The following is a 25,954-nucleotide window of genomic DNA, read 5'->3' on the forward strand; positions in this document are numbered from 1 at the left end:
GTTTTCTCTTGTTTTAACTCTGCGTGGGTTTAGAAGATGGACGGGTGGTCGTTGTTATTGCAGCAGCGGCGTTTTTCCACTAGGGGGAGCCCGCGGGTAAATGTCTCATTTACACTTACAGCATCTATCAGACTCCCTTATCCAGAGCGACCTACCATCAGTAGTTACAGGGACAGTCTCCCCCCCTGCTGGAGACACTCAGAGTTAAGTGTCTTGCTCAGGGACACGATGGTAGTAAGTGGGATTTGAACCTGGGTCTTCTGGTTCTGGCGAGTGTGTTACCCACTAGGCTACTGCCACCCTACCCCCGTTCTCACACAGAATTCACTTCAAAAAGTGAGTTATTTTTTTTTCCACAATTTTTAGTGAGTCGAGTTCAGTTGCGCTTTCCTGAGATTCTTCGACAAGCACGTCTACAGTCTCAAAACTCACTCGAGCAAAGCGTTCATTTTAAACAACTCAGACTTTTAATTTGCCAGCATTTAAATGGCAGCGTGTGGAATGTTTAAATTACGATAACCGAAGAACATGTCATAGTACAGGACGTGTTGCTTTTGAAGCGACCTTATCGTAAGTCAGATACGGTCGCTTTTTCTTTTGAAAGTTCGTGCCCTGTCAGTCAGCATCGCTGGTCCGTCTTCGACAACGCTCGTCATCGTTTCCTGTCGGGCGCTGTTTTTCTCCCCGCTTTGGTCCGGATTGCGGTCTTTCCCCGGCGCAGTCTCGGCTCCGCTGGACTCGGGGAGAGGAGCTCTCACGGTGTGAAATATGGATGACGGCAGATAGACACGACACGACCCGCGCCGAGTGCAGGTAGGCTTTCCCGTCACTTCCACTGTGCGCCGTCCTCAAATGACACTGAAAAGACGAAGAAGAACACTACAACGTTCTGTGGCTGGAATTAATGCATCTAAATGCCTCTCTTATTAAGCATAAACGTTCACCGATGGTGTGCAAGAAGTGTGATTCGTTTGATGAGCATCGTCATCAAGCATCTTAAATACATAAACAGGCTTTAGGCTTCTAAATGAGAGAAAGTAATTATTAGTATTTTTTTTTAACTTTACTTTGTATTGTTTCTCGCATCAGTCGCATTTACGACCATTGGGGGCGAGGGGGCGCAATTGAACCTTTTATCACAAGAGGGAGACGTCCAAATGATGAAGGCCTAATTAAAAGATCGAAATATCAGGCGTATTATTGCACGCCATTTCATCTTTCTTTCAGAGCAAGCGCGCCAACGGGATGCCCGGAAATGCGCAGGCAGCCGCCTTATCTCTTCTTCGCTGCGGTAAAAGATTGGGTCTCTTCCCTCAGGGTCACAGTCGGGGGAAACAATTAGACAAGATGAGATCCTCTCTCCCGCTCCCTTCCACCTCCTCCTTCTCAAGGCCTTTGTTTGAACGCTTATTATGTTTTGGCTTCCATTAAATCAGCTTGCATTTCTTCTTTCTGACGTAGGCCAAGCGAAGGTCATATTTCTGAGCGTAAACAAATCAAAAGAAGTGTACCAGTGGATGCGAAACACGATTTATGTGGAGTGAAAGGCATTTATTTCACAGTTTATTCACACGCTGAACTAATCACGTGGTTATATCCCATCTGTTGATCACATCACAAACTCAAGAGTTCCTTATTGGTTGCAACAGTTTTATTATATAATGCGCCGGGTCTGTGTTTCAGTGAATTATTAGGTAATGTTCCACATAATGAGCATAATGCGATATACTCAGTAGGATACGAAGCACACGCAGTCCCGTAGATGTGTGTAATCAGTCACTGTCGATTCCATGTTAAGCGTCTGGTTGGATGGCTCCGAAATGGCCCCTTTTAGTGCACTGCAATTATTCATTATTAATAGACAAAGTTCCCCAGTGTCTAAAAACATAAAATTATGCATTGCAGAGCATCTCTTCCTGTACTATTCCCTCATTTAGTGCTAATTTCCACAACGTATGGCCCCCCACCCTTGACCTTGGCTCAGTCTAAAATTTCCAGATGCTGTGTGGAAAGGATCTCGGAAGAGCAGGTTGTGGTGAAAGCCTCCGTGGTGGAAGACGATACTGAAGTATTATGAGGGGCTGTGTGGTTTCAGAGAACATGATAGATGGACGTGTTAAAAAACACTGCGCATAAGATATATGTCAGCAGCTCAGGAACAGCTTAGTTGGACAGTCCTCCTCTGCCCAAATTGCTTGTGCAGGTGCTAAATGTGGAGGTAGAGGCTGTTTTGCAGCTTAAAACCCTACGGGTGGAATCTTAATCACCAAGGAAACTTCCACTTCCACGGCGTTGAGCTCACTGGCATCACTCTAAGAATAGAAGTCACGCTCCAAGCCTCTTACGGAAAAGTTACATGCCTTTAATTTATAAACACACCTCAATATGGTACATTCCTCTTAATATTTACAATTTTGTGAGCGTTGAGTATATGTGTCCCATTTTGTCCCAAAGTATTCTCTTAACAGGGAATGTTAAGAGTCTTAAAATAAGAAGGATGAGACTTTTAGTGGATGCCTTTGCGGATTAAAATATACAGAGGCTGGGCATCAGTAGGCTGGCCCTTTGCATGGGTTTCCATATAAAGCCCCCGCCTCATGCCCCGACTCCAGGACTGATTCCATCACACAGTCCTTTTACACATCTGTCCCCCCAGCTGTCCCCTTCGGGAAAGAAGCAAGACATGGATGTTCAAATCCACCAGACAACATCAATTAGATGGTGTAGTCTACAGAAATCAGAATGTTTACCACCAGGATGGGTCAGATCGATAGGTCCAGACTACACTGACGCTTTTGAATACAAAACAACCCTTTTGGTCATCCCTGTCTGCCGTGTGGTCTGCGCAATGAGCAAAATTGGTGCTCCCCGGCACAAAGTGTCTCCAGAGTGGGTGGGCTGATCACTTTTGTGGTAGCAGCGTGGAATATTTCTCTCGACTGTCAAAAACATGCATAGACCATCAGAGGCATGCATAATGTTATGGATCGAGCTACACAGAGACTAACCATGTTGACTGTGAAGTTTAGCTTGAAGGCTCCTCTCCCACACCCACATGCTCCGGTGTTGTGATTGACCTTCCAGACGTTCTCTCCCTCTGGCCGTGTTCGACGCAACGGGAGCCCAAGCTGAAGCCAGATCTGACACAGTAGTTAAAGGGATTTTACACAGACAGGGCATATGGTGGAATTTCACAAAGCATCAGCGGCAGTGACTGCAGAGACACGGAGCACTTTATTCCTCCCAACGCACACGAGTGTCTGGAGGCTATGTATTAACTGTCATTAGACATTCTCCACGCGAAGATGATTGCTGAAGGATAGCTAGTTTAAATCTTTGATGGCTGCACCAAGCTAATTTTAAAAGGCATTTTATTTTTACACGCCTGATTGCTTGAGCTGTGTTTTTCCACACATTACGAATAAGAATGTTAATGTTTTATGTACTGTTTTCAATAATTACAAAAGTTATCACTCAAGCACTTAACAAAAAAAAAATTATAAATATACAAGTATTTTTTATTTGTGTTAAATGTTTTATGCGTAAAAAACTAGAAATTCTCTGGATTAGTAAAATATTGGCACTGACGGATTTGGCTTAAATCCTCTGGCCTTATAACTTTAGTTTCAACAATATTTTTATTGATTTTAAACAGGGATATAACAGGGTATATACTGGAAATGTTATATTTTATAACCCCCTTATAAACCCTATAGCACCCCCCTCCCCTCCCTGACTCCAAGCCAGCTTTACATGCATAAGAAAGGCTAGATACCAGGCATTTAAAGAAAAGGACTATATAGCTGGAAGTTTTTTGGTCCTGCATGCAAAGAAACAAAAAAAAACTAAAAGAAAACAAACAGACAAACAATTAAATAAGAAGGGAATCAAACTATAAATGTATATGAAAAAAGGGGAGGAAGGGCCCCCACACCTGTTGAAATTTCAAGTCTGAATAACGGATTGAGTAGTGAATCTTCTCCAGATACCAAAAGATAACAAACGCTGTTTAGCTGGAGTTAGACGCTTATCTTCCTCTTCAGTGATACCAAAAAGAGCGATCAGAGGGTCTAGGCATTATAACTTTTATGCAGCATCTGAACTCTCAATGGTGACTCCGCTTGACCTCAAATTATGACTTATTCGAACCATATCCTCCGGAGAGTCTTTTGTCAGGCCCAAAATGCTAGCAGTTATTGCGAAACACTAATTGCATTGACTTCAAGTTGGGCTGTTGTCTTCTGAAGTTGAAAATTACAGATCGGCGTGGGAAGGCGCATCCTCTGGCTGGGGTGGAGTGGTTTGGCCTCACACCACTGCCAAGTAGCTGTGGTTTCATGTGCAAGGACCGTCAAAGGTCAGCCGTGTTTCTCCAATTAACGGTCTCCTTAATATAAAATGGGAAGCTGCGGAACGGATTCCGGCTGCACGGAACAATCCCAGAATTCCAGATGCACTTCAGCTTTGAAGTTAAAAACAACACGTTCCCTGCTACGTTGTAAACATGTGTCCTTTTGGGCACAAGTTCCGCTGGATCTAGCAGCATTGCTGTACGTGTGGTTGCCCCGAAATGCTGCCGCTTCATTGGTTTGCTACGCAGAGGTTTTTCCAGCACATCGGACCTGACCCAGAGCACTACTGATCGATTTTCCCTTCACTGTCGAGTAAACAGTCTCGAGTGTGTGTGACTCAGGCCATGTGCTTAGTCAGTGCAGACACATCTGGAAATGTGACTAGCTGGCCCATCCGATCCGGGTGCTTCAGAATAAATGTGCGTTCCGGGGCTCTCTGGACCCTGCCTCTCTGAGGCCAATGTCCCGGGTCAGGACAGATGTTGGAAACGTCTGCAGCTGTTAGGGATGGTGGAGCGGGCAGGGATTCTTCACCTCTGTCATACTCCATAAGACAATAACCACACTGTATTCTTTAATAATATTACAGTGTTTACACGATACTATCTGGTTTAGCTGCCATGAGGTTGGTAATTAGGTTGTTCTTGTAAAAGCAGGCTACGTGACCCCAGCCAAGGTCTACCCCATAACATTCACGCCAGCGTTTGGAGGGGAAGGAAGTATGGAAGTGGGCTGGAATGCGGATAGCATCACAATGACAGCCGACTTTAGCCCACTTTGATCCACACGGTGCTGCTGAGTGCCGGACCATGTGTCTCGGTCTTCCGTCGGCGGACCCCTCTGTCCCGTGGGAGAGCGAAACCGTGAAAGCGAGAGCCGGAGGACGGAACTGCCCGCAGCCGTGGTGACCGGAGCAGCCGTCGGGAGAGCAGCGGCGGGAGTAAAAGACACGCTGAGATCTTTGAATGAAAGATCCAGACGTGAAAATGGCCGGGAGAGCGGGAGGCGTCTCTGAGGTATACCCGTGTTCGCTTGCCACCGAGCCGCTGTCTTGTTACGCGGTTATACGCCGCACATCCAGCGGCTCGGTGTTCCTTTATAGAAGTGAAGTTTTACAGAATCCTGCCCATATTCGGGCAGATGCGGAGTAGTAGAAGTGAGCGGGTTCGTCGTAAGTTGGAAAACGCCGTGTTGCATGTCGTCTTATCCCATTGTCTGTTGCGGGGGGTAAACAATTAACGGACTAAAGAAACATCGTAATATCACGCAGTGGAGGCAATTGTGGTATTAAAACGACACGTTGACCTCATCCTGCATAATCAGTGTTTTACGAGGCAGGAATAAGGGATATAAAATAATAATAATAGTGAGAAAAGAAAGAGGACCCCCCCCCCCCACCGCAGCGTGAATGGTGGAGTCACAATCTGTCAGACTGTCAAACGCTTCTGCGTTAGCGGCGGGAAAATCAAGATAAAAGGCTTTCCGAATGTTTCACTGTTTTCATTTGCGATAGAACCCCGTTTATAAAAAGAAAATGTTTGAGGTGATTTAAAAACGAGCAATGAAGACTTTGAAGGGGAGGGGGGTGTTTCTACCACCTCAAGAGTGGCTTGCAGCTGCAGGCTCTTTTTCTCGAACTTTCTGAACAGACTGTCTATTGTACTGATCCAACAATGACCTTTCCTTCTCATTGGCTGGGACTGTCAGCTTGGGGCAGGGGAGGCCCTGTGTTTTCTGGCAGTTGCTTGGGAAGGTTGGGATGTCACCTAACAACACACACACACACACACACACACAAATCCAAACTAATGATAACAGTGAAAATAAAGTTTGTTGTTTTACTGCATATATCAATTACTGTCCATTTACTGTTTATTGATTATCTGGTGGATCTGAAGTGTATATTGCCTTTAGGACTGGTCTTCGACAGAGTGATAATAGTGATTTGCTTTCTGTTGTGATGTGACTTTTTGAACCGGAAAGTTAAAACATGCTGACCCTTTTTTTTAATGCTGTTGAACCAGTGATCTACATCAATTTTCTTCCAATCCTCTTTTTATTCACTGGCCGCATATATGCTGTGTCATGATCTGTGGCCCTATTACTGTAAGTTGTGGCCGAAACCCACAGGTATTCCAGACTGAATGAGGCTCAGAAATGCAACTTTGTGGCCAGTCACTTCCTCCCTGTTCTTATCTCGGACCAGGTCATCCTTTGTAACAGGGCCCTTTCCCACTAAGGAAACACAGACCATTTGTCCTTTTAAATGCCTGTTGCATTTTATCTCCTTTCCTCTGACCTGGTGAAAACACAGTTCAGCAAGTTCTCACCAAAACACTCATTCTAAACTGTTCTGCGCATTTAACGAAGAACATAATTACAGGGAGTGCAGAATTATTAGGCAAGTTGTATTTTTGAGGAATAATTTTATTATTGAACAACAACCATGTTCTCAATGAACCCAAAAACTCATTAATATCAAAGCTGAATGTTTTTGGAAGTAGTTTTTAGTTTGTTTTTATTTTTAGCTATTTTAGGGGGATATCTGTGTGTGCAGGTGACTATTACTGTGCATAATTATTAGGCAACTTAACAAAAAACAAATATATACCCATTTCAATTATTTATTTTTACCAGTGAAACCAATATAACATCTCCACATTCACAAATATACATTTCTGACATTCAAAAACAAAACAAAAACAAATCAGTGACCAATATAGACACCTTTCTTTGCAAGGACACTCAAAAGCCTGCCATCCATGGATTCTGTCAGTGTTTTGATCTGTTCACCATCATTATTGCGTGCAGCAGCAACCACAGCCTCCCAGACACTGTTCAGAGAGGTGTACTGTTTTCCCTCCTTGTTAATCTCACATTTGATGATGGACCACAGGTTCTCAATGGGGTTCAGATCAGGTGAACAAGGAGGCCATGTCATTAGTTTTTCTTCTTTTATACCCTTTCTTGCCAGTCACGCTGTGGAGTACTTGGACGCGTGTGATGGAGCATTGTCCTGCATGAAAATCATGTTTTTCTTGAAGGATGCAGACTTCTTCCTGTACCACTGCTTGAAGGTGTCTTCCAGAAACTGGCAGTAGGACTGGGAGTTGAGCTTGACTCCATCTAGGGTTGCAAAATTCCCGGAATTTTCAAAGATGGAAACTTTCCATGGGAATTAACGGGAATTAATGGGAATAAACGGGAATTAACAGGAATTTATGGGAATAAACTGGGAATTTTCAAAATTGAAGATTGGCTCTTCTTAGGGAACTTAAATATAGTTGAGCAAAGTATATTTTAGCATAATATTGAAAAAAACAAACAAATGCAATTCAAATACACTTGAATATCCATGCCATTCCTTAATGTACAGAGCACATGCTTGCTGCATGGCTATTGAGACCACCTACTGGCACTGTGCATGCCTCCATCACATGTACACATGGACCACACTTTAGAGCCTGAAGGACAAAGAGCATTGAAGGCACACATTTGAGCCTGTGGACTTAACAAGTGAGGTAAGTTGGTGGGAAAGAATATCTAGCAGTCAGAAAATCCTCAAACCTATTGCAGCAGCAATAGCGAAGATAGAGGGGGATGGTGCCATCTTGTCAGATGTCCAGTGCCTTTTTGCAGAACTCAAAGAAGAAATCCAGACAATTCTGCCCACTTCCCTACTACTGAAAGCAGAGGAAACGGCTGTGGTCAAGTCATTGGAACAGCGGAGGGAGTTCTGCATGAAGCCAGTGCATGCAGCAGCATACATGCTGGACCCCAAATATGACAAGGGCATACTTTCTGGGGAAGAGATCAATGGTGCCTATGCGGTCATTACAGCCATGTCTGACCACCTGGGTCTCAATAAAGGCAAAGTTCTAGGCAGTTTGCCAAAGTATCGAACAAAGCAAGGCCTTTGGAAAGGGGATGGAATATGGCAGTCATGCCAGCATATATCTGCAGTCACCTGGTGGAAGGGACTATGTGAATCTGAGGCCCTTGCACCTGTAGCCTCCATCCTCCTCCAAATCCATCATCAGCCGCCTCCAAGCGCAACTGGTCACTGTTTGGGAACACCCACACAAAGGTTCGCAACAGGCTCACAAATGTGAGAGTGGAAAAGCTGGTCGGCATTCCGGCAAACCTACGGCTCTTTGAGCCTGACACAGAGCCATCCTCAACAAGGCTGGAAAGTGACACTGAAGAGGAAGACTCAGAGTTGGATGCTGAGCAAGTGGACATGTTGTTGGATGATGATGAGGTCCAGGAAGAGTCTATTGACTGAGCAAAAATGAGAAAAGAGGATTGCTTGAAGGAAGATTTGCATGTTTAATGGAACGTTTTGGAGGATAAGTGGCATTTTTCATTTAACCTTTTGAATGGGACTTTGTGGAGATTTTTGAACAGGGGGCATTTTTGAATGAACGGGGTTAGGGGATGGTAATATTGAACTTAACATTTATGTTTTTATTCATCCATGAAACAAGTTATTGAAACGTGTTCTATTCTACTGTACTTACAAATAAATCTGTTGAAATATCTGTTGAAAACATTTTGCATGGAGGTTTTCTTATGATTTCTGTTTATATTTATGCTTGGAAATAATATATTCCCAGTTAGTTCTCCTTAATTCCCATTAATTTCCAAAATTCCCAAGCTTAACTTACCATGGAAATTTACCGGAAACTTTTCGGAAATTTACTGGAAATTTTCCGCCCCTTTGCAACCCTAACTCCATCCTCAACCCGAAAGGCCCCACAAGCTCATCTTTGATGATACCAGCCCAAACCAGTACTCCACCTCCACCTTGCTGGCCTCTGAGTCAGACTGGAGCTCTCTGCCCTTTACCAATCCAGCCACGGGCCCATCAAGACTCACTCTCATTTCATCAGTCCATAACACCTTAGAAAAATCTTGAGATATTTCTTGGCCCAGTCTTGACGTTTCAGCTTGTGTGTCTTGTTCAGTGGTGGTCGTCTTTCAGCCTTTCTTCCCTTGGCCATGTCTCTGAGTATTGCACACCTTGTGCTTTTGGGCACTCCAGTGATGTTGCAGCTCTGAAATATGTCCAAACTGGTGGCAAGTGGCATCTTGGCAGCTGCACGCTTGACTTTTCTCAGTTCATGGGCAGTTATTTTTCCACACGCTTCTTGCGACCCTGTTGACTATTTTGAATGAACCGCTTGATTGTTCGATGATCACGCTTCAGAAGCTTTGCAATTTTAAGAGTGCTGCATCCCTCTGCAAGATATCTCACTATTTTTGACTTTTCTGAGCCTGTCAAGTCCTTCTTTTGACCCATTTTGCCAAAGGAAAGGAAGTTGCCTAATAATTATGCACACCTGATATAGGGTGGTCATTAGACCACACCCCTTCTCATTACAGAGATGCACATCACCTAATATGCTTAATTGGTAGTAGGCTTTCGAGCCTATACAGCTTGGAGTAAGACAACATGCATGAAGAGGATGATGTGGACAAAATACTCATTTGCCTAATAATTCTGCACTCCCTGTATTGTGCAGCCTTCCTGTACATCCTTATATGCCTGAGGATTCTCCAATGAGTGAGGCGTGTTGTTTTTTTTATGATTGCTTGTTTGGGTAGGTCATGGTCACGAAGCAAATATCATGAGCTGAAATTAAGAGCTTGATTGAATTAGGCTACACAGTCACATTACCGTCTCAAATGCATCATTTTGACTGCAGCCACCTCTCTAAGGTCAGTTTTTTCATTGTGAAGGTATTTGCAGTGATGACACTTAAATGGTAGGAAGAAATAGTTGGTATTAAAGAATGACTCAGGAATAATTAACAAAGCCAGACATTCAACAGTCTATTCCATCACGGGCACACCCAACCTATTCAAAGATGCATTATTAAATAACAAAGCAAAGTCTATATTTGACCTTTGCCAAACATATGTTTAAAGTGCTGGAGCAGTTTGTGCAACTGGAACATCCAGTCAGCTTCTGAGTTTGAGTCTAGACTACGCAGCTGCTATGAGCGGTGATGGCCGGCAAGAGCTCTGTGTCTTGTGAAAGGACCCGGTGGGACAGGAATGCTGGGGCTCAACAAGGTGCAGCCACCACCGGCCCCAAACAAAGAGAAGCAACCGCGCCATTCTTCGCTCAAGCAGGGCCTGCACATTCAAATGAAGGTCAGGGGGACTTGCTCCTCTGCTGCGCGTTAAACCAGCAAGCACGCTTGTGCAGAACCCGGCGTTGCCGAAGCTGAGTTTTCAATGAGACACTAATTAGGAACAGGCGGCCGGTCCAGGTGGACGTGCGGAATTGGAACAAATCTTTTCATGTTCCCTTCTATCAATCCAAACACGACATGCTTACAGAATGACGACAGCCAAAGTGTAGATTGTACCATATGCTCAGCACATCTGCTGTGAGCTAAAACCTGTGCAAGGCTCCCATGGTTTGGGTTTGAGTCTGGGGAAGTGTCTGGAATTGGCCTTTTTGTTGTTTATGCTGTAATCCAACTCTCACCCCTGCACTCTCACGAGCAACAATCCAGAGCTGCTCTCCTCCAAGAGCAGGAGCCTGTGCAAGCATTTCACTGCATATCACACCGTGTGTGACTGTGTACGTGACAAATAAAATGTTAATTTGAAGCGGAGGAAGGTGAAAACTCTGCCCTGTTTAGTCAGCCTGAGGCTTAGATGTGTGGAAAGATGTCAGAGGCTTTAAATCCTCTCTCTGTCTCAGTCTTACTCTGTCTCAGTCTTCCTCACTTTTTCAACACACTGGTGGAAACATCAACAGGACCGAAAGGACTTGTATTCCAGCTCGGATTAGCAGATGGAAGGACAACAAGAAAATAAGACTTTGCTTGGATCCAGCTTTCCTGATATCCATTACTTTTTGTTCTCTGTAAGGGACATGAGTCTAAGCACCAGTCTGAACAGGATATCCCGGGCTTTCTATTGATGCCCACGTTGCGGGGTTGGGGATAACATAGCATGCTATTTGTTTTCAAAATGATGTCAGTTGCATTTTCTGCATTTTATGGCAAAAAGGGAGGTACATTTTCACATATTGTGTTACTGTATCAAAGAAACAAGCTGACTGACAGTCATTGAAACTCCCTTAAAACTTAGTTTCTTTATTCAGCCTTGTCATAGACAGCAGAAATTCCTCCAAATGTTAACAAATTCACAAAGCATAGGGCTGAACGAGGCCGAGATTTTGCTCAGTAATGGATAAGGAGGCTATCAAGAGGTATGCAGGAGGATGACACAAACGGCAGAAACTGTAAAAAATCCTAAAAAAGTAAAAAATCGACCCAGGAGAGACAAACACGCACATGCAAGCAGGGTCAGTTAAAAAAAGGACTGGAAAGCTGCCGGGAAAGATTTATATGCTCAACCAGATATGTGAGCAATCAAGAAAAATATCCACTACAATGCAGAGATAAACAAAAGAAATCAAATGGAATATTTTTTTTAGGAATGTGCACACTCCTTAGTTTTAATCGCAGGTGTGTTGTCCTGACACCCTGTTGCTGGAATGTTGGGAAGTTACTTTTGTCGAAAATTAAAGTAAATAAAAAAAAAATCCGGCCCAATTTGGTATAGAGACGGTCACAGATTTGTCAAACGTTCACGGTGATGGACAGCACAAATATTAGGGCATTCCTGTCCACAGAGCGGACGTCCGCGGGGCGCTCGGACCATCACCGCCGACAAGGCCAGCGACCTGTGGGCATTCCACTGTGTCGCTCGCAGTAGGAGTTGCGCTGCTGATGACAGGCTTACATTTTAACCACCGATTTCTCAAGGGCACAGGACATAAAGAGCTTCTCAGTGCCTGGGCAGGTGAAGTGAAGACAGGCTGCTGTGGGGAGCTCGAGTGCTTGAGTGCTATAGGTTCTGAAGCTCGGAAGCAATACTTATTGATCTGGTTCAATTTAGTTTTATCACTGCTTGTTACACTTGGATGAAGGATAACATGGGTGGCTAGCAAAGGCTATGCTGGTGCCACCACAGAAATCTGCATGATAATTAGCAAAAAAAAAAAAAGGAACAGGCCCATGCTTTTTCGGACCATATCTGCATGATGGAATATTGTTTTGGAATGGTCTGAAGCTGCCTCTGCGCCAAAATGCACTTGTGGCAGACCAGCCTCCTTTCAGGTGTTATGTTCTCATCAATTCCAGCACTGCAGTGTCAATATTCTACGAGTGTACTATAGAAGAAATAGCTTTCTGTGGTGCTGCTTTAAACTTCCAGAGGATATTTTTAGGCCTGCGTTTGAACAAGATTAGCTAGTATGAAATCTCTCAATACAGGGAGTGCAGTATTATTAGGAAAGTTGTATTTTTGAGGAATAATTTTATTATTGAACCACCATGTTCTCAATGAACCCCAAAAAACTCAAAGCTGAATGTTTTTGGAAGTAGTTTTGAGTTTGTTTTTATTTATAGCTATTTTAGGGGGATATCTGTGTGTGCAGGTGACTATTACTGTGCATAATTATTAGGCAACTTAACAAAAAACAAATATAAACCCATTTCAATTATTTATTTTTACCAGTGAAACCAATATAACATCTCCACAATCACAAATATACATTTCTGACATTCAAAAACAAATCAGCGACCAATATAGCTACCTTTCTTTGCAAGGACACTCAAAAGCCTGCCATCCATGGATTCTGTCAGTGTTTTGATCTGTTCACCATCAACATTGCGTGCAGCAGTAACCACAGCCTCCCAGACACTGTTCAGAGAGGTGTACTGTTTTCCCTGTAAATCTCACATTTGATGATGGACCACAGGTTCTCAATGGGGTTCAGATCAGGTGAACAAGGAGGCCATGTCATTAGTTTTTCTTCTTTTATACCCTTTCTTGCCAGCCACGCTGTGGAGTACTTGGACGCGTGTGATGGAGCATTGTCCTGCATGAAAATCATGTTTTTCTTGAAGGATGCAGACTTCTTCCTGTACCACTGCTTGAAGAAGGCAGAAACTGGCAGTAGGACTGGGAGTTGAGCTTGACTCCATCCTCAACCCGAAAAGGCCCCACATGATACCAGCCCAAACCAGTACTCCACCTCCACCTTGCTGGCGTCTGCGTCAGACTGGAGCTCTCTGCCCTTTACCAATCCAGCCACGGGCCCATCCATCTGGCCCCATCAAGACTCACTCTCATTTAATCAGTCCATAAAACCTTAGAAAAATCAGTCTTGAGATATTTCTTGGCCCAGTCTTGACGTTTCAGCTTGTGTGTCTTGTTCAGTGGTGGTCATTTCTTACCTTGGCCATGTCTCTGAGCATTGAATGAAACGCTTGATTGTTCGATGATCACGCTTCAGAAGCTTTGCAATTTTAAGAGTGCTGCATCCCTCTGCAAGATATCTCACTATTTTTGACTGTCAAGTCCTTCTTTTGACCCATTTTGCCAAAGGAAAGGAAGTTGCCTAATAATTATGCACACCTGATATAGGGTGGTCATTAGACCACACCCCTTCTCATTACAGAGATGCACATCACCTAATATGCTTAATTGGTAGTAGGCTTTCGAGCCTATACAGCTTGGAGTAAGACAACATGCATGAAGAGGATGATGTGGACAAAATACTCATTTGCCTAATAATTCTGCACTCCCTGTACATGTTGCTTGGGTCACATGGCCACAAATTCTATTAGTCGCATGTTTTGGAGTGCCACTGAGGTATAATCAGGACATTACATCACTTTGAATGACTGGCTAACCTCATATGGTATTGAAATACGTATTGTAGTAGGCATGAATTAGTCGTGGGCTTCTGGTTTGTATCAGACGTGTACAGACGGCTGTCACCCATGTTTGTGGAGGGCGACGGGGCTGGAAGCCATGTGTGTGAATCGTGGCTTTTTATCTCTGTTCTGTAAACAGTTCAGACAGACACTTCCCTGACTTTTTCCATCCAATCAATAATTCTCTATTTGGATCAAGTTTTAACCTGCTCTGCTTGCGCAACAGAGTATTTTCTCACCAGTTACTGCCAGGTTTTATGACCTGTATCAAACAAAGACTAAGCCAACTTGTCATTACAATGAAACCTGACAAATAAAAGGATAAATTAAATTGTAAATATTTTACAGAGTAATTATTTTCCTCTTTTAGTATTACATTTGCGATCAATGGATAGCTCACTGGAAATGAAATTCTTTTTTTTTTGTTTCAACAATATTTTTATTGATTTTAAACAGGGATATAACAGGGTAAACAGGTAATGTTTCAATATACTGTAAATTATATATTTTATATCCCCCTTATAAACCCTATAGCACCCCCCTCCCTTCCCTGACTCCAAGCCAGCTTTACATGTGCAATAAAGGTTAGATGCCAGGCATTTTAAAGAAAAAAAAAAAGAAAAAAGGACTGTGGAGCTGGAAGTTTTTTTTGGTCCTGTATGCAAAAGAAAACAAGAAAACAAACAGACAAACAATTAAATAAGAAGGGAATCAAACTATTAATGTATATGAAAAAAAACGAAGGAAGGGCCCCCACACCTGTTGAAATTTCAAGTCTGAATAACGGATTGAGTAGTGAATTTTCTTCAGGGACAAACAGGACATTGGAAATGAAATTCTAATGTTTTTAGTCAGTGTTGATATGGATTTCGAGATGAACATTAGATGTACTCTTTGAGCTTTGCGGTGAGGTGATTTAATGGTATAATATATTTTCAAGTGCACTGGCTTATTTTCACAGCTGCGCATCACTCAGCGGCTCAGTGAAAATATTCAGCTTTGTTGGGAAATGTGGGTAACTCTTACTGATTCTATTCCGAGCACCAGTGTAGAAACCGCAAACCACTTCTTTCCCTGTCATTTTTAAAAATGAATACAAATATTCAATCAACTTTCTATCTTGTCTGTGTTATTTTTACTCCCTGAGACCAAGCGATACAACGGTAACATATATTCAAACGGGTTTATGGAGGTGTATGGTCCTTGGACACGGGAAATGGCTGACAGAAGGAATGCTCTCGCTCGCTCCCTATCCTCATTAGTATCTGTAGATCTCAGCTCACAACTGCTGCCTCACACAAAAACATCCTCAGAGTGACCACTCGCCTCCGACTCTGATCTTTTTCAATCTTACGCTGACCTCCAAATAAAACAGCAAGGAAGCTCTTTAAAGAAAAAAGTGAAGTGCAGTTGAACTCAGACAGAGGAAAGGCACAAATATTTGGCTCAGGTTTTAAGTGTGTTTGGGACCTGGTTATAATGATGCCTTAATGATGATTGCATTCATGTACATGATCTATTATAATAGAAAATTATTTTCATATTATATATTATATTCTTTTAATATATTATAATATACTATATAAAATATAAATATAAAGAAGTATCATTAAGAATATGAATAATAATTACTGTGTGGTCAGTGTTGTCAGTTTGAGAATTTAGTAGTTATTGTATTAATAATGATTTTAACCTTGTATTTGAGAGCATTGCATCATAAAACTGTGCACTGTAGATTCAAGCTGAGAAACCACAATTCTCCAATGGAAGTTATGAAACTAATGTCTGCAATAAAAGTAACATTTTTTTTTTTTTATTATTCCCTGGCCTAATACTTTCATGGGAAAAGCCATCAGTATTTAATGAGCCAAGAAAGCAGTCTAACCATGTTCATTTTGGGCATGTGGCTCTCCCCTCAATATAGAAGATGTGCGATGCTGACCGATAAACTCACATGTTTATGGAATCCATTCTATTCAAAATAATCTCCACCCCCCCACACTCCTTTTCCTGTGTTAGAGAGCAGAACCCTGGTCCAGCCGTATGCATGTTCATTTGCAAATCTGTGCCAGGGACATCCCCTTACATTTACACGTGTAAGTTTTGAGGTACACCTCAGATACACATGAATACGTCTTGTATTGCATATCTTATTCTTATTCCAATTCACTGATTCATGTTTATCTGTTCTGTTTAGCAAAACAAGATCTTGTAGAATAGACTGGAAAATCCTGATTCTGTTTTTCGGTTGACATAATGTTTATGCATGTTTATTGGCTGGGTTGAGGAATGTAGGGAGATCATAATTTTGATATCTGGTATCTGATATGGCACTCCTTTCAGGGGGATTACCTTTAATGTTCCTGTCAGATTTTGTTGCTTAAAGGGTAGAACCATGCCAGTTTGCACAACATGGTAAATCTATGAAATCAAAGGAAAAATACTCTATGGTCAGTAAATATTTTTTTATTTTTTTTTCAGGTGAGTTGGCAGTCAGAGGGCAAGGATGACTGCCAACAAGGGCACCAAGGCTGCACCCCAAACAGAAGCATGTAAAGGACCCCAGAAGACTGTCGACCGGTGAGTGTAATAGGACGATCTGTAGTTGGACATGAGTTGCAGTTAAACTTGGCCCCTACAAATTTGTAAACCTCAGTATTTTGATGGCCTTTGCCCTCTTAGCTTCCTGATGCCAAATTAAGACCTAGTTGGCCAAGATCCCATTGTGTGGTTCTTTCATTGGTTATTGCTTGTTCCTGACAACACCCAGTTCCTACATGCACTCTTGTCACCAAAGCTGCTTTGTGTCAGTTACGATTGTGAAGTGAAATAAATGCACGAAATAATGTGATATCATGCATATGATGCATAGCTTTTTTTCTTCTATAGTAGAAAATATCTCATAGTTCTTATGTCATAATGTGTCCGAGACAGATGTCAGCGGCTTCTGTAAACCATCCCGTTATTCGGGCCCCATTCAAACATAAACTCCTCTATTGTTATAGTTAACATGTTGAGAGCTGACATTTCCCTGCTCCACGAGAGAAACAAACTTTCATAATGAAGGTTCTGGAACTGCTGTCATTTGTCATTTCTTCACTTGATGTTCACCGTCTGTTGTGAAATCAGACCCAATTTGGAAATTGCCAAAGGAAAACCTCATTCAGCTGCATCGTTGTTCCTGGTGTCTTTGCTCAGCTGTCAGGAATGGATTAAAGTTGGTATTTTGTTAACACCACGACTCCTGTGTTGCTGTATGCTCTACAGGTGCTGTCAGAATTTGTTGAGTCGAGATGCTCAGTGTGAAATTCATGCTGTGAATTTACTTCTGAATCACACAGAAAGCCTTATCACCACCGAGCTTTATCACATTCGAAGAGGAAGTGAGAATTTGGCTGAAGAGTGTTGTTGGAAAGCGTGCATTATCTACAAAGAAAAAAAAATCCAGTTTTTTGAAAGCTCTGCTGTGTAAACAACATTAATGAACACAGTAGAATAAATATTTACATAAAAACATGAAAAAATACAAAAACCAGAAGGTTGATTTGCGGTCAATGTTTGGGAGGATCTGGCTTTTTTCTTGGTCCAGTCAGGCAGTTGAGTGAGGTGGGGTGGGTGGAGTTCTTTAATAAATAGAATAGAAGGAGCTTGACCCCGAAGATCTAATTGAACAGGTAAAAACACGAACACCTGGTGGCGTAATAGGCCATATCTGGCTGTTCCTTGTGCGGGAAGAGATGATTTAGGTAAACTTCCTGTTATCACTATATCAATTCCTGATGTCAGTGAGGTGCATGTTGTTTTAAGGGAGGCAGTGGGGACACATCTGGCATCGCTACATTCCCTCAGCGATGCTTCAGATTCATACGGCAGTGTTGCAATTGAAATGAATATTGCAATTTACAAAAATGTACAGTGATGTGAAAAAGTGTTTGTCCCCTCTCTGACTTCTTACGTTTTTTCATGTTAGTCACATTTAAATGTTTCCGATCAAGCATGGGGGCAGTGGTGGCCTAGCCAGTTTGAATCCTGATCCGCAAAGCACCGTCCCCACACACTGCTCCCTGGACGCCTGTCATGGCTGCCCACTGTTCACTAAGGGTGATGGTTAAAAGCAGACGACACGTTTCGTTGTGTTAACCGTGTGCTGTGTTGTGATAACTTGCAATGAGTCTTTTACAGCGCTGTGGAGCAATTTTGGCCCACTCTTCTTTGCAGAATTGTTGTAGTTTAGCCACATTGGATGGTTTTCGAGCATGAACCACCTGTTAAAGGTCATGCCACAGTATCAGGATAGGATTCAGGTCAGGACTTTGACTAGGCCAATCCAAAGTCTTCATTCTGGTTTTCTTCAGCTCATCAGAGGTGGACTTGCTGGCGGGTTTTTTTTCCAGGTTCTGAAGCAGCAAAACAGCCCCATATCATCACTCTAGCACCATATTTTACTGCTGATCATTTCTGAAATGCGGTGTTACTTTTATGCCAGATGCAATGAGACACATACCATACATTTTTTTTACTTTATTAATCCCGAAGGAAATTGCTTCTTTGCTTTTAACCCATCACCCTTGGTGAGCAGAGGGCAGCCATGACAGGCGCCCGGGGAGCAGTGTGTGGGGACGGTGCTCCGCTTCCTTAACCGCTAGGCCACCACTGCCAAAAAAGTAAAACTTTTGTCTTGTATTTGTGGTACAGAGTATACCGAAAGTCTTGGGGATCATCAAGATGCTTTCTGGCAAAATTGAGACAAGACTTAATGTTCTTTTTGCTCAGTGGTGGTTTTCGTCTTGCCAGTCATTTTTGCCCAGTCTCTTTCTCATGGTGGAGTAGTGAACGCTGAACTTAACTGTGGCAAGTGAGGCCTGAAGTTCTTGTTGTGGGGTCTTTCTTTCTCATTTGTTCCTGAATTTATTTGGATCTCATCATGATGTCTAATTTTTGTGGCAGTAATCAGGCCTGGGTTTGGCTAGAGACAAAAAACACATTTGGTGTTTACTTGTGTTGTCTTTGACTAATATTTAATACTTTTCGATGATCTGGAATATTTAAATGTGACCTGGAAAATAGTAGGGAATCTGAGAGGGTTCTAACACTTTTGACCCCACTGTATACGTATTATCTCAAATTAAACAATACGATAAATGATTACAGTACATATCTATAGTACATATCTAACTGTTCCGTCTGTTTTCTTGTTGAATGGGACTAAAAAGTAATTGCTGGCAAAACACAATGCTGACAAGGCACTTTTATGAAAAGAACATTTGATACTAGACACCGAGGCGAGATTCCCATAATAGAAAAGACAATAAGTAGAGGAAAATATTACACGAACAGTTAAAATATCAAGTGTTCATCTTGCTCGTGAAACCGCAGGGTAAGGTACACTCATTGGCTTTTTCTGGTGCTTTTCATTTGATGTGTGTTAATAATATGGAATAAGTTCCATATTTCCTCTTAGCCTTGTTGGCTAAAGAGAGAGCAGGAAATGGCTTGTGGCTAACATACCCTCCAGGTCTGGCAGGAGCCTGGGCATTGCTGGCACCCACGCAGTCCATGTGTGGCCAATGCAGCTGAGCTTCCCCAGCTCCAGGGCTCGGCTTGTTTTAACTGGCTCCGCCGGAGACCCTCTCCATCCCGCGAGCCAGACCCCAGTACAAGCTACCACATGAGTGAATTCTACAGTCGTTTTTTTTTTTTTTTTTAACTCCCCTTTTGTACAAATGATCCTGAAACTTTTATGACATTTGGAGGGGATGCAGTGAGCTATTTTTAAACATGCAGTGCTATCCAATGGCTGATTGATTTTTAAATTTGTGTTTAATGGGTCTGATGGGTGTGTAGTGGTGAAATTATACTGATTTATAGTGTGGGATTGCAGGCAATTTAAAAAAGCTTTTTGCAATAATAAAGGTTTAATTGAATGGGGTATTTAGACAGTGACTAAAATGTTCAAGTGCACACTGCCTGAAGTTATTTTACTGTTCATCTGTTCTGCTCAAGTTTTGTGTAATTTTTTAATAGCTAAAGTGCCAGTAGCCAGAGTGGTGATGGATTTGTGCTTTGAAAGCTATAATGGGGTTTATATTATATTACATTCCAGAGCAGGTCATTGTTAGTACACCCATTCATCCTTTTATGTTCTCCTTGGCTGTTCCTGTTCTATTCTTCACTTTCATGTTATATTTAACATACATCTTTAAAGAGTTACAGACTCACTGAAATGATTTCAGTGTGCTTGTATGTGTGAAGGATTTTCATTTCCTTTTTTTGTACGAGTATGTAGTTAGTCATGTATTAATTTTTATTTCAGTTTCTGTGACCTCATCTTTAGATTCAGTGCTATTTTGTAAAAGCTATCTGTAGCAAATAAGCACTGGCTGAAACATAAATACACCTTTTTGAACAGGAAGAGGTCTATGGAGCAAACCATGCACATTGCAAACCAATTATTATGGGATTCGTGTATTCATGAAATACTGCACATAGTTGTGTCAGAAATGCTGTATTTATGCTGTAACACAATGACGAATATATCCAAATGGATGTTATATTATGACATTTTGCATCATTACCCAAGCCTACAATATTATAAAATAAGATTGATTTTTTGTCAGTTCTGTTTGCAGAAGATTTGACGGGTATAGCTCTATGCCTCCACGCCCTCTCTTAGTAAATACTCATTTGGATTGTTATGCCATGCCCTGTTGGGATTCCAGTGAAAGCAAATGCACGTGGTCAGAAGGGGAAGAAAACGGAGCATATCTTACATCATTGTTTATGTTGGTATTTAGACCAACTGTCAGTAAACAGAGACTGAAATAGGCTTTCAAAGTGGTGTATCTCTTGCATGTTACTTTACCCACAGTCTTCATCTAGTTTACTTTAACACAGCGATATTCAATTCAGTCGGTGGGAACACAGTTCGATTAGAAACGTATTATTGTCTGATGCTGGGAGGCATTGATTGATGTGTGAACTGAGGGAAAGAGGCGTGCCCCTGGAGCCAAAGCTCCTTAAACCGAACTCCTGTAGCTGTGTAGAGCCTGCAGGTATCCAGGTGCTGTAATGCTTCCCCACCCTAATGCAGCAAGCGTCATAGAGAGGTGTGAGCTGATTTGTCCCAACCTGCACCCTGGAACACTGTCTTGGCCTGTTACCAGTTTTAACTAGTTATGCTTACCACTGCTGTGGCATCACATCTCCATGCTCTAGTTTTGCATCGACAGGATCCAAGGAAAGAGTTCCTGGAATATGGACATTTGGAAATTTGTAAGCAAATTTTTTTTTGTCCTGGAAATTAGATCAGTGTAAGTCTGTGGTGCCGTTACTCAGCAACAAGCAATGAGAGAGCGAGGTGCAGAGTAGGGCTGTGGGTAAATAGAAAGAGGATGTCTTGTTCCCTCCGGCTGCATGGGATGAGTGGTACAAACCGAGACTAGAGGAAAGGTGAACCGTGAAGGTAGGAAGCATTTTCCCATGACTTTACTGTCTTTACTATTGTGTGTGGGGTCCGCATAAATTTTTACCAAATTATTGTAAATGTGGAAAGGTCCACACATGCGTTTTTACTAAACAACGTCTGTATTTGCTTTGGCTTGAAATCTGATTCCATTTCAGCCAACGTTATTTCAAATTCCTGAGGTACTTTCCATGGACGTTATGTGGTCAGAGTTAAATGAAATATAAATCTGTGTTATGCACTTCCCTCTTCCTTACTTTTCTTTTAAATTGAGTGAATTATTTTTCACAGCAACAGTGGTTAACACGCCTGAGCTAATGGCCGGTATCCCATGCCTAGTTTCTCCTAATGTTCACACATGCCTAGCGTTCAGTCCTTTTTGCGGGTTAATGGAGCAATGGTGAAAATAACTTCTTTGAGGAAGTCAACAGTGACAATCCATATTGCCCCGTGGGAGCATTACTCACTGCCTTGTTTCTTGCTCTGGTTCCAGGTGCCAGTCTGCGTCTCCACCGCCAATTCTCTCGCCTGTGAAAGGACCACGCTGCTCGCAGCTCAGTGACACTGAGGAGTCCTGCTTGGCCTCGCAAGGCAGGTTTGTCAAGGCGGAAGCCAAGCTCCTGAGCCAGAGGAACTGGAGCCAGAAGACCGCTAGTCTTCGCAGTGGTGCCTCGCTCTGTACCGAATTCCCAGAACCCCAGAGTCGTCTCGCCAAATCCAGGAGCATTGCCTGCCTGGACAAGAGGCTCTCCATTTATAAGTCTGCTTCAGCCAAAGTAGATCCGGAGCAGAAAGAGAACCAACACGTCCAGGAGTCAGACTCGGCAAAGGAGAGCCCAAACCCTGGGGCTTTCAGCTGGAGCACTCTGTCCTTAGGGCCTGGATCATCCTCCACCAACCCTGGACACAAGCGTACATACTCCCTCAGCTCCACGGGAAGTGGTGTCCCTCCTACCATCATCCGCAAGAAGATCACGGAATGGGAATGTCGGCAAGTGGCCCCTTCTTCTAGGATGAGCCTGTGCCTGGAGAAGAGGCAGATTTGTGAGCGTTTAGGAGGCAGTGAAGGCTGCTCCAGCCTCCTGCCTTCACCTTGCAGTGACAAGACCTTTGACTTCAAAGGTGTCCGAAGAATGAGCACCGCCTTCTCTGAGTGCTCTTACCCAGAGACGGAGGAGGATGAGGTGGTCTCGGACAGGGATGTGGTGGGCCGTTTTCGGAAGAGGTCTGGAAAGGGTGAGGTTTCTGGTGTCTTTACCCGCTGTCAGTCAGCTCGTAAGGAAACCTCAGCTGTGCTCAATCGGATACAGAAGATAGAGCAGTCCCTGAAGGAGAATCCATCACAGACCCCACCACAGTACCTTAACAACTGCTACGGGCTGGATAAAACCAGACAGAAGACTTTCACCATTGGTGGACTAGAGGACTTCGACAGCACATGTGGTAGTAAACGGAGCAGCATCTGCTCCGTGGCCACCGAACCAGATGCGTCGGACCGACTCTCCAAGCTCAGGCAGAGGTTCAGCATGAGCTCGGCTCGTTCTGAGAGTCCAGAACCCCCCAGTACACAGGCCGCTGGCAGAGCACCAGTAAACCCACTCCCTAAACCGAAGCGCACCTTCGAGTATGACGTCAATCGCAGCCACAAGGGTACCTCAGCCAGCAATGGGCTTCATAATGAGCCTCCTCCCCCACTGCCCTCTACCCCGGCACCCAGCCTAATGCACAACCTGAAGACAGATAGAAGCTCCATACGGAAATCGCAAGATAGGTGAGGAATATTTAAATACTGATTTTTTCGCACAATGGTTCTGCGCTTCAATGTCACATCATATAAAATAATTTTGGGATTCCGTGGAAACAAATAAAGCATGTCCCTCTAATGCATTTTATGTTGACAACTGTTCCATAATAGCAAAAACACAGACAGGCAATTCATTTGTTTAGCTCCCTTATGAGAGCACCCCAGTAGTGACCATTTATTTTTCTTGGCCGCAGAATGGATCATGTCAGAACTGTGAGAATGCTGCAACGCACAGGATTACAGTCTACATATTTGCTTTGTCTCTGTCTTTACTAACGCAAAACAGATAGGATGTACAGATTTCACTAATCAGCCTCTAATTTCACTTTTCAGCCTCTAATATTACTCTGTGATTACGTTCCACCCAGTCTGGACCCAGCTTTTCTCAAGACCTCACTGCTATCACTTTGGTTTTTGGGATATTAGAGCTGCAGTAGAGGCCTGTTCTTATCATTGACTAACTAGTAATTTATATAGATAATCAAGTATTCTGAACCAGACTTTTAGCTTTATTTTGATACAATTACCTTACCTGGTGATAAGATAATAAAATTCATTATTACCCATTACAATCATAATATGCAGATTCATTGTGGATTAAATAATGTGGATGAAGAATAGTAATATCTCTGATCAATTATACTCCTACAGGCCATGTAATTGCCTGAATCGGCACTATCGTGATGCAATTGTTATTATGGGCAACAAATCACAGGTCACTCTGACATCCCCACCACAATCCTTATATCTTTCTAAAGCTTTGACCTTGAAGTCTAAGCAGTGACTTAAGGGGTTTAAACCACAATTGTCATAGTCTAAACAGGCCTGCACCAGAGCTTTAGATAGAGTGGTTGTGTTCACCTCAGACATCATGGAAAACAAAATGAAGTCAGCAAATTTTCTTGATCCTCACTGCAGTTCCTTCCTCATGAGATGCACAGGATTCAGTCATTCAGTGGAGACTGGCCAGGCTGGTGATGCTTTAATGCTTTTGATCTTGGAGCCTTTCAGTGACTGACACATACAGCCATGTAAAGACAGTGGAACATAACTGATGTCACAGTTCTTACTTAGGGATTGACGTGTCCATGCTGTCATGCATGGTTACAGAAACAATGGTGCGTTCTCTTTTTTGGTAAATAAACAGTCCAACTGTCCTCTGTTTAATTAGATTTGCCCTTCATTTGAACAGCATGTACTGAGAGATTTTTTCCCTTTTGGTTCTGTAAATTGTCTGCTGTGGAGAAGCCAGTTGAAGGATGAGGAGAACCGGAGTTGCTTTCATCTGCTCAGGTGGTCCTCCTGATAGCTCTTGGCCAACGGCGGACGTTGGCCAACCCGAAACCACTCTCTCCACTCTTCCAGTACACAGTTGGGCACGATCAAAGGGCTCTTGCTTTGTCTTGCTCCCCTCTGTCCTTCTGTACATCTATCTCAATCTCTCTGCTCTTCTCCTCAGGGAATCGGGTGAGTCAGAGGATGCTGCTAGCCTGCCCTCTTCCTACCCCTCCTCGCCCACTGAGAACGGCACGGCCTCCACGGGCACCCCCAGTCGCCCCAGTTCTAAAAGCCCTTTAGAGGAGAATGCCTACGAGGACATTATGGGTATGAGCTTTACACTATATTGATGAATATTGAATATTGATGAATGGTTGCCAATCAATGTGGCAGATTGAAACATGCTAAACAGGGTAAATATGCCTTCGTAATCTGGAAGATATTGAGCAAAGGACTGCAGAGACAGCGCTTGTCTTGTTGACCGTATGTTTGGATACAGAGCGAACCATGAAAACGGTGAGGGAAAATGAGCTGATTTAGCCCTTACAGTACAATCTGGGATTGGTAAAACACTTTTTAAGGGCAAAATTATTTGCTTCGGAGCTTCTTTCAACAATGAAATTCTGAAAGCCAGAAATAACAGATGGGTTATATAATTTCTGTCACTCCCTAGAGAAATGGAATTCCACAGTCATGGTTTGAATTTATATTTAATCGCAGAAGTGGTCAGCTGTAATACGCACCGACTCCACTGGATATTTTTGTGGCATATTTTATGATACAGTTATTGTTAACCTGGTCAGTCATTCAGTTCAAGGCCTTTTCTCACTGTTTATAAAGGTAATACAGATGACTCCATTGTCTCTCCACAAGGGGATCCTGGAATTCTTTTCCCAGACTCACAGGATATAGCTGTACATCAGCACGTCTCTTCAGCTCCTAATAAACTCAGCAGCTTTCTGTCTTGCTGCAGTGGAAGGTGACAGAGTGCTGGCACACAATGCTAGACATTTTTATTAGCCCGAATTCCTTCCTACTAGGAAATGAACTGTGGCTGATGTGCAGCTGGTACCCAATAGAACCTCAGAGAGCAGAAACAGGCGTGCGTGTCAAACCCCCGCACAAGTGAAGGCCGTAGACAAAGATACATCAGTGGCTGTGGTTACACAGAGAGATTTATTCAGATCTGACTGAATTCATTCCAGTTCAAGATTCCAGGCAGGCTGTTTAGATGGATTCAGAATGCTTACTGCTCTATGATGCATCCTTACTGCATCGTGATGTCTGCATGTTCATGGAATTGGGAACG

General features: G+C 43.0%; 1 protein-coding gene and 1 long non-coding RNA gene across 4 annotated transcripts in view; one reads left to right on the forward strand and one right to left on the reverse strand.

The window, feature by feature from the left end:
* Positions 1 to 444: 444 nt before the first annotated feature.
* LOC114765689 (uncharacterized) lies at positions 445 to 22,080 on the reverse strand. Its single transcript, XR_003742704.1, has 3 exons — positions 22,031 to 22,080; positions 21,285 to 21,348; positions 445 to 858 (listed from the first exon to the last, which is right to left on the reverse strand). It is a non-coding gene; the product is annotated as an uncharacterized LOC114765689 (long non-coding RNA).
* Positions 598 to 25,954, forward strand: part of dennd2b (DENN domain containing 2B) — a 46,392-nt gene continuing 21,035 nt past the window's right edge. Inside the window, exons 1-5 of one of the 3 annotated variants that reach the window (XM_028956008.1) lie at positions 598 to 813; positions 1,228 to 1,291; positions 16,583 to 16,681; positions 22,057 to 23,334; positions 24,827 to 24,972. In XM_028956008.1, coding sequence (XP_028811841.1) covers positions 16,608 to 16,681; positions 22,057 to 23,334; positions 24,827 to 24,972 — 1,498 coding nt within the window. In that variant the 5' untranslated portion in view covers positions 598 to 813; positions 1,228 to 1,291; positions 16,583 to 16,607. Of the gene's footprint in view, positions 814 to 1,227; positions 1,292 to 4,811; positions 5,369 to 16,582; positions 16,682 to 22,056; positions 23,335 to 24,826; positions 24,973 to 25,954 lie in introns of those variants that run through there. The other 2 variants (XM_028956007.1, XM_028956006.1) reach the window with 2 other exon arrangements.

Source organism: Denticeps clupeoides, chromosome 16, assembly GCF_900700375.1.
Source record: "Denticeps clupeoides chromosome 16, fDenClu1.1, whole genome shotgun sequence".
Classification (NCBI taxonomy): Eukaryota; Metazoa; Chordata; class Actinopteri; order Clupeiformes; family Denticipitidae; genus Denticeps; species Denticeps clupeoides.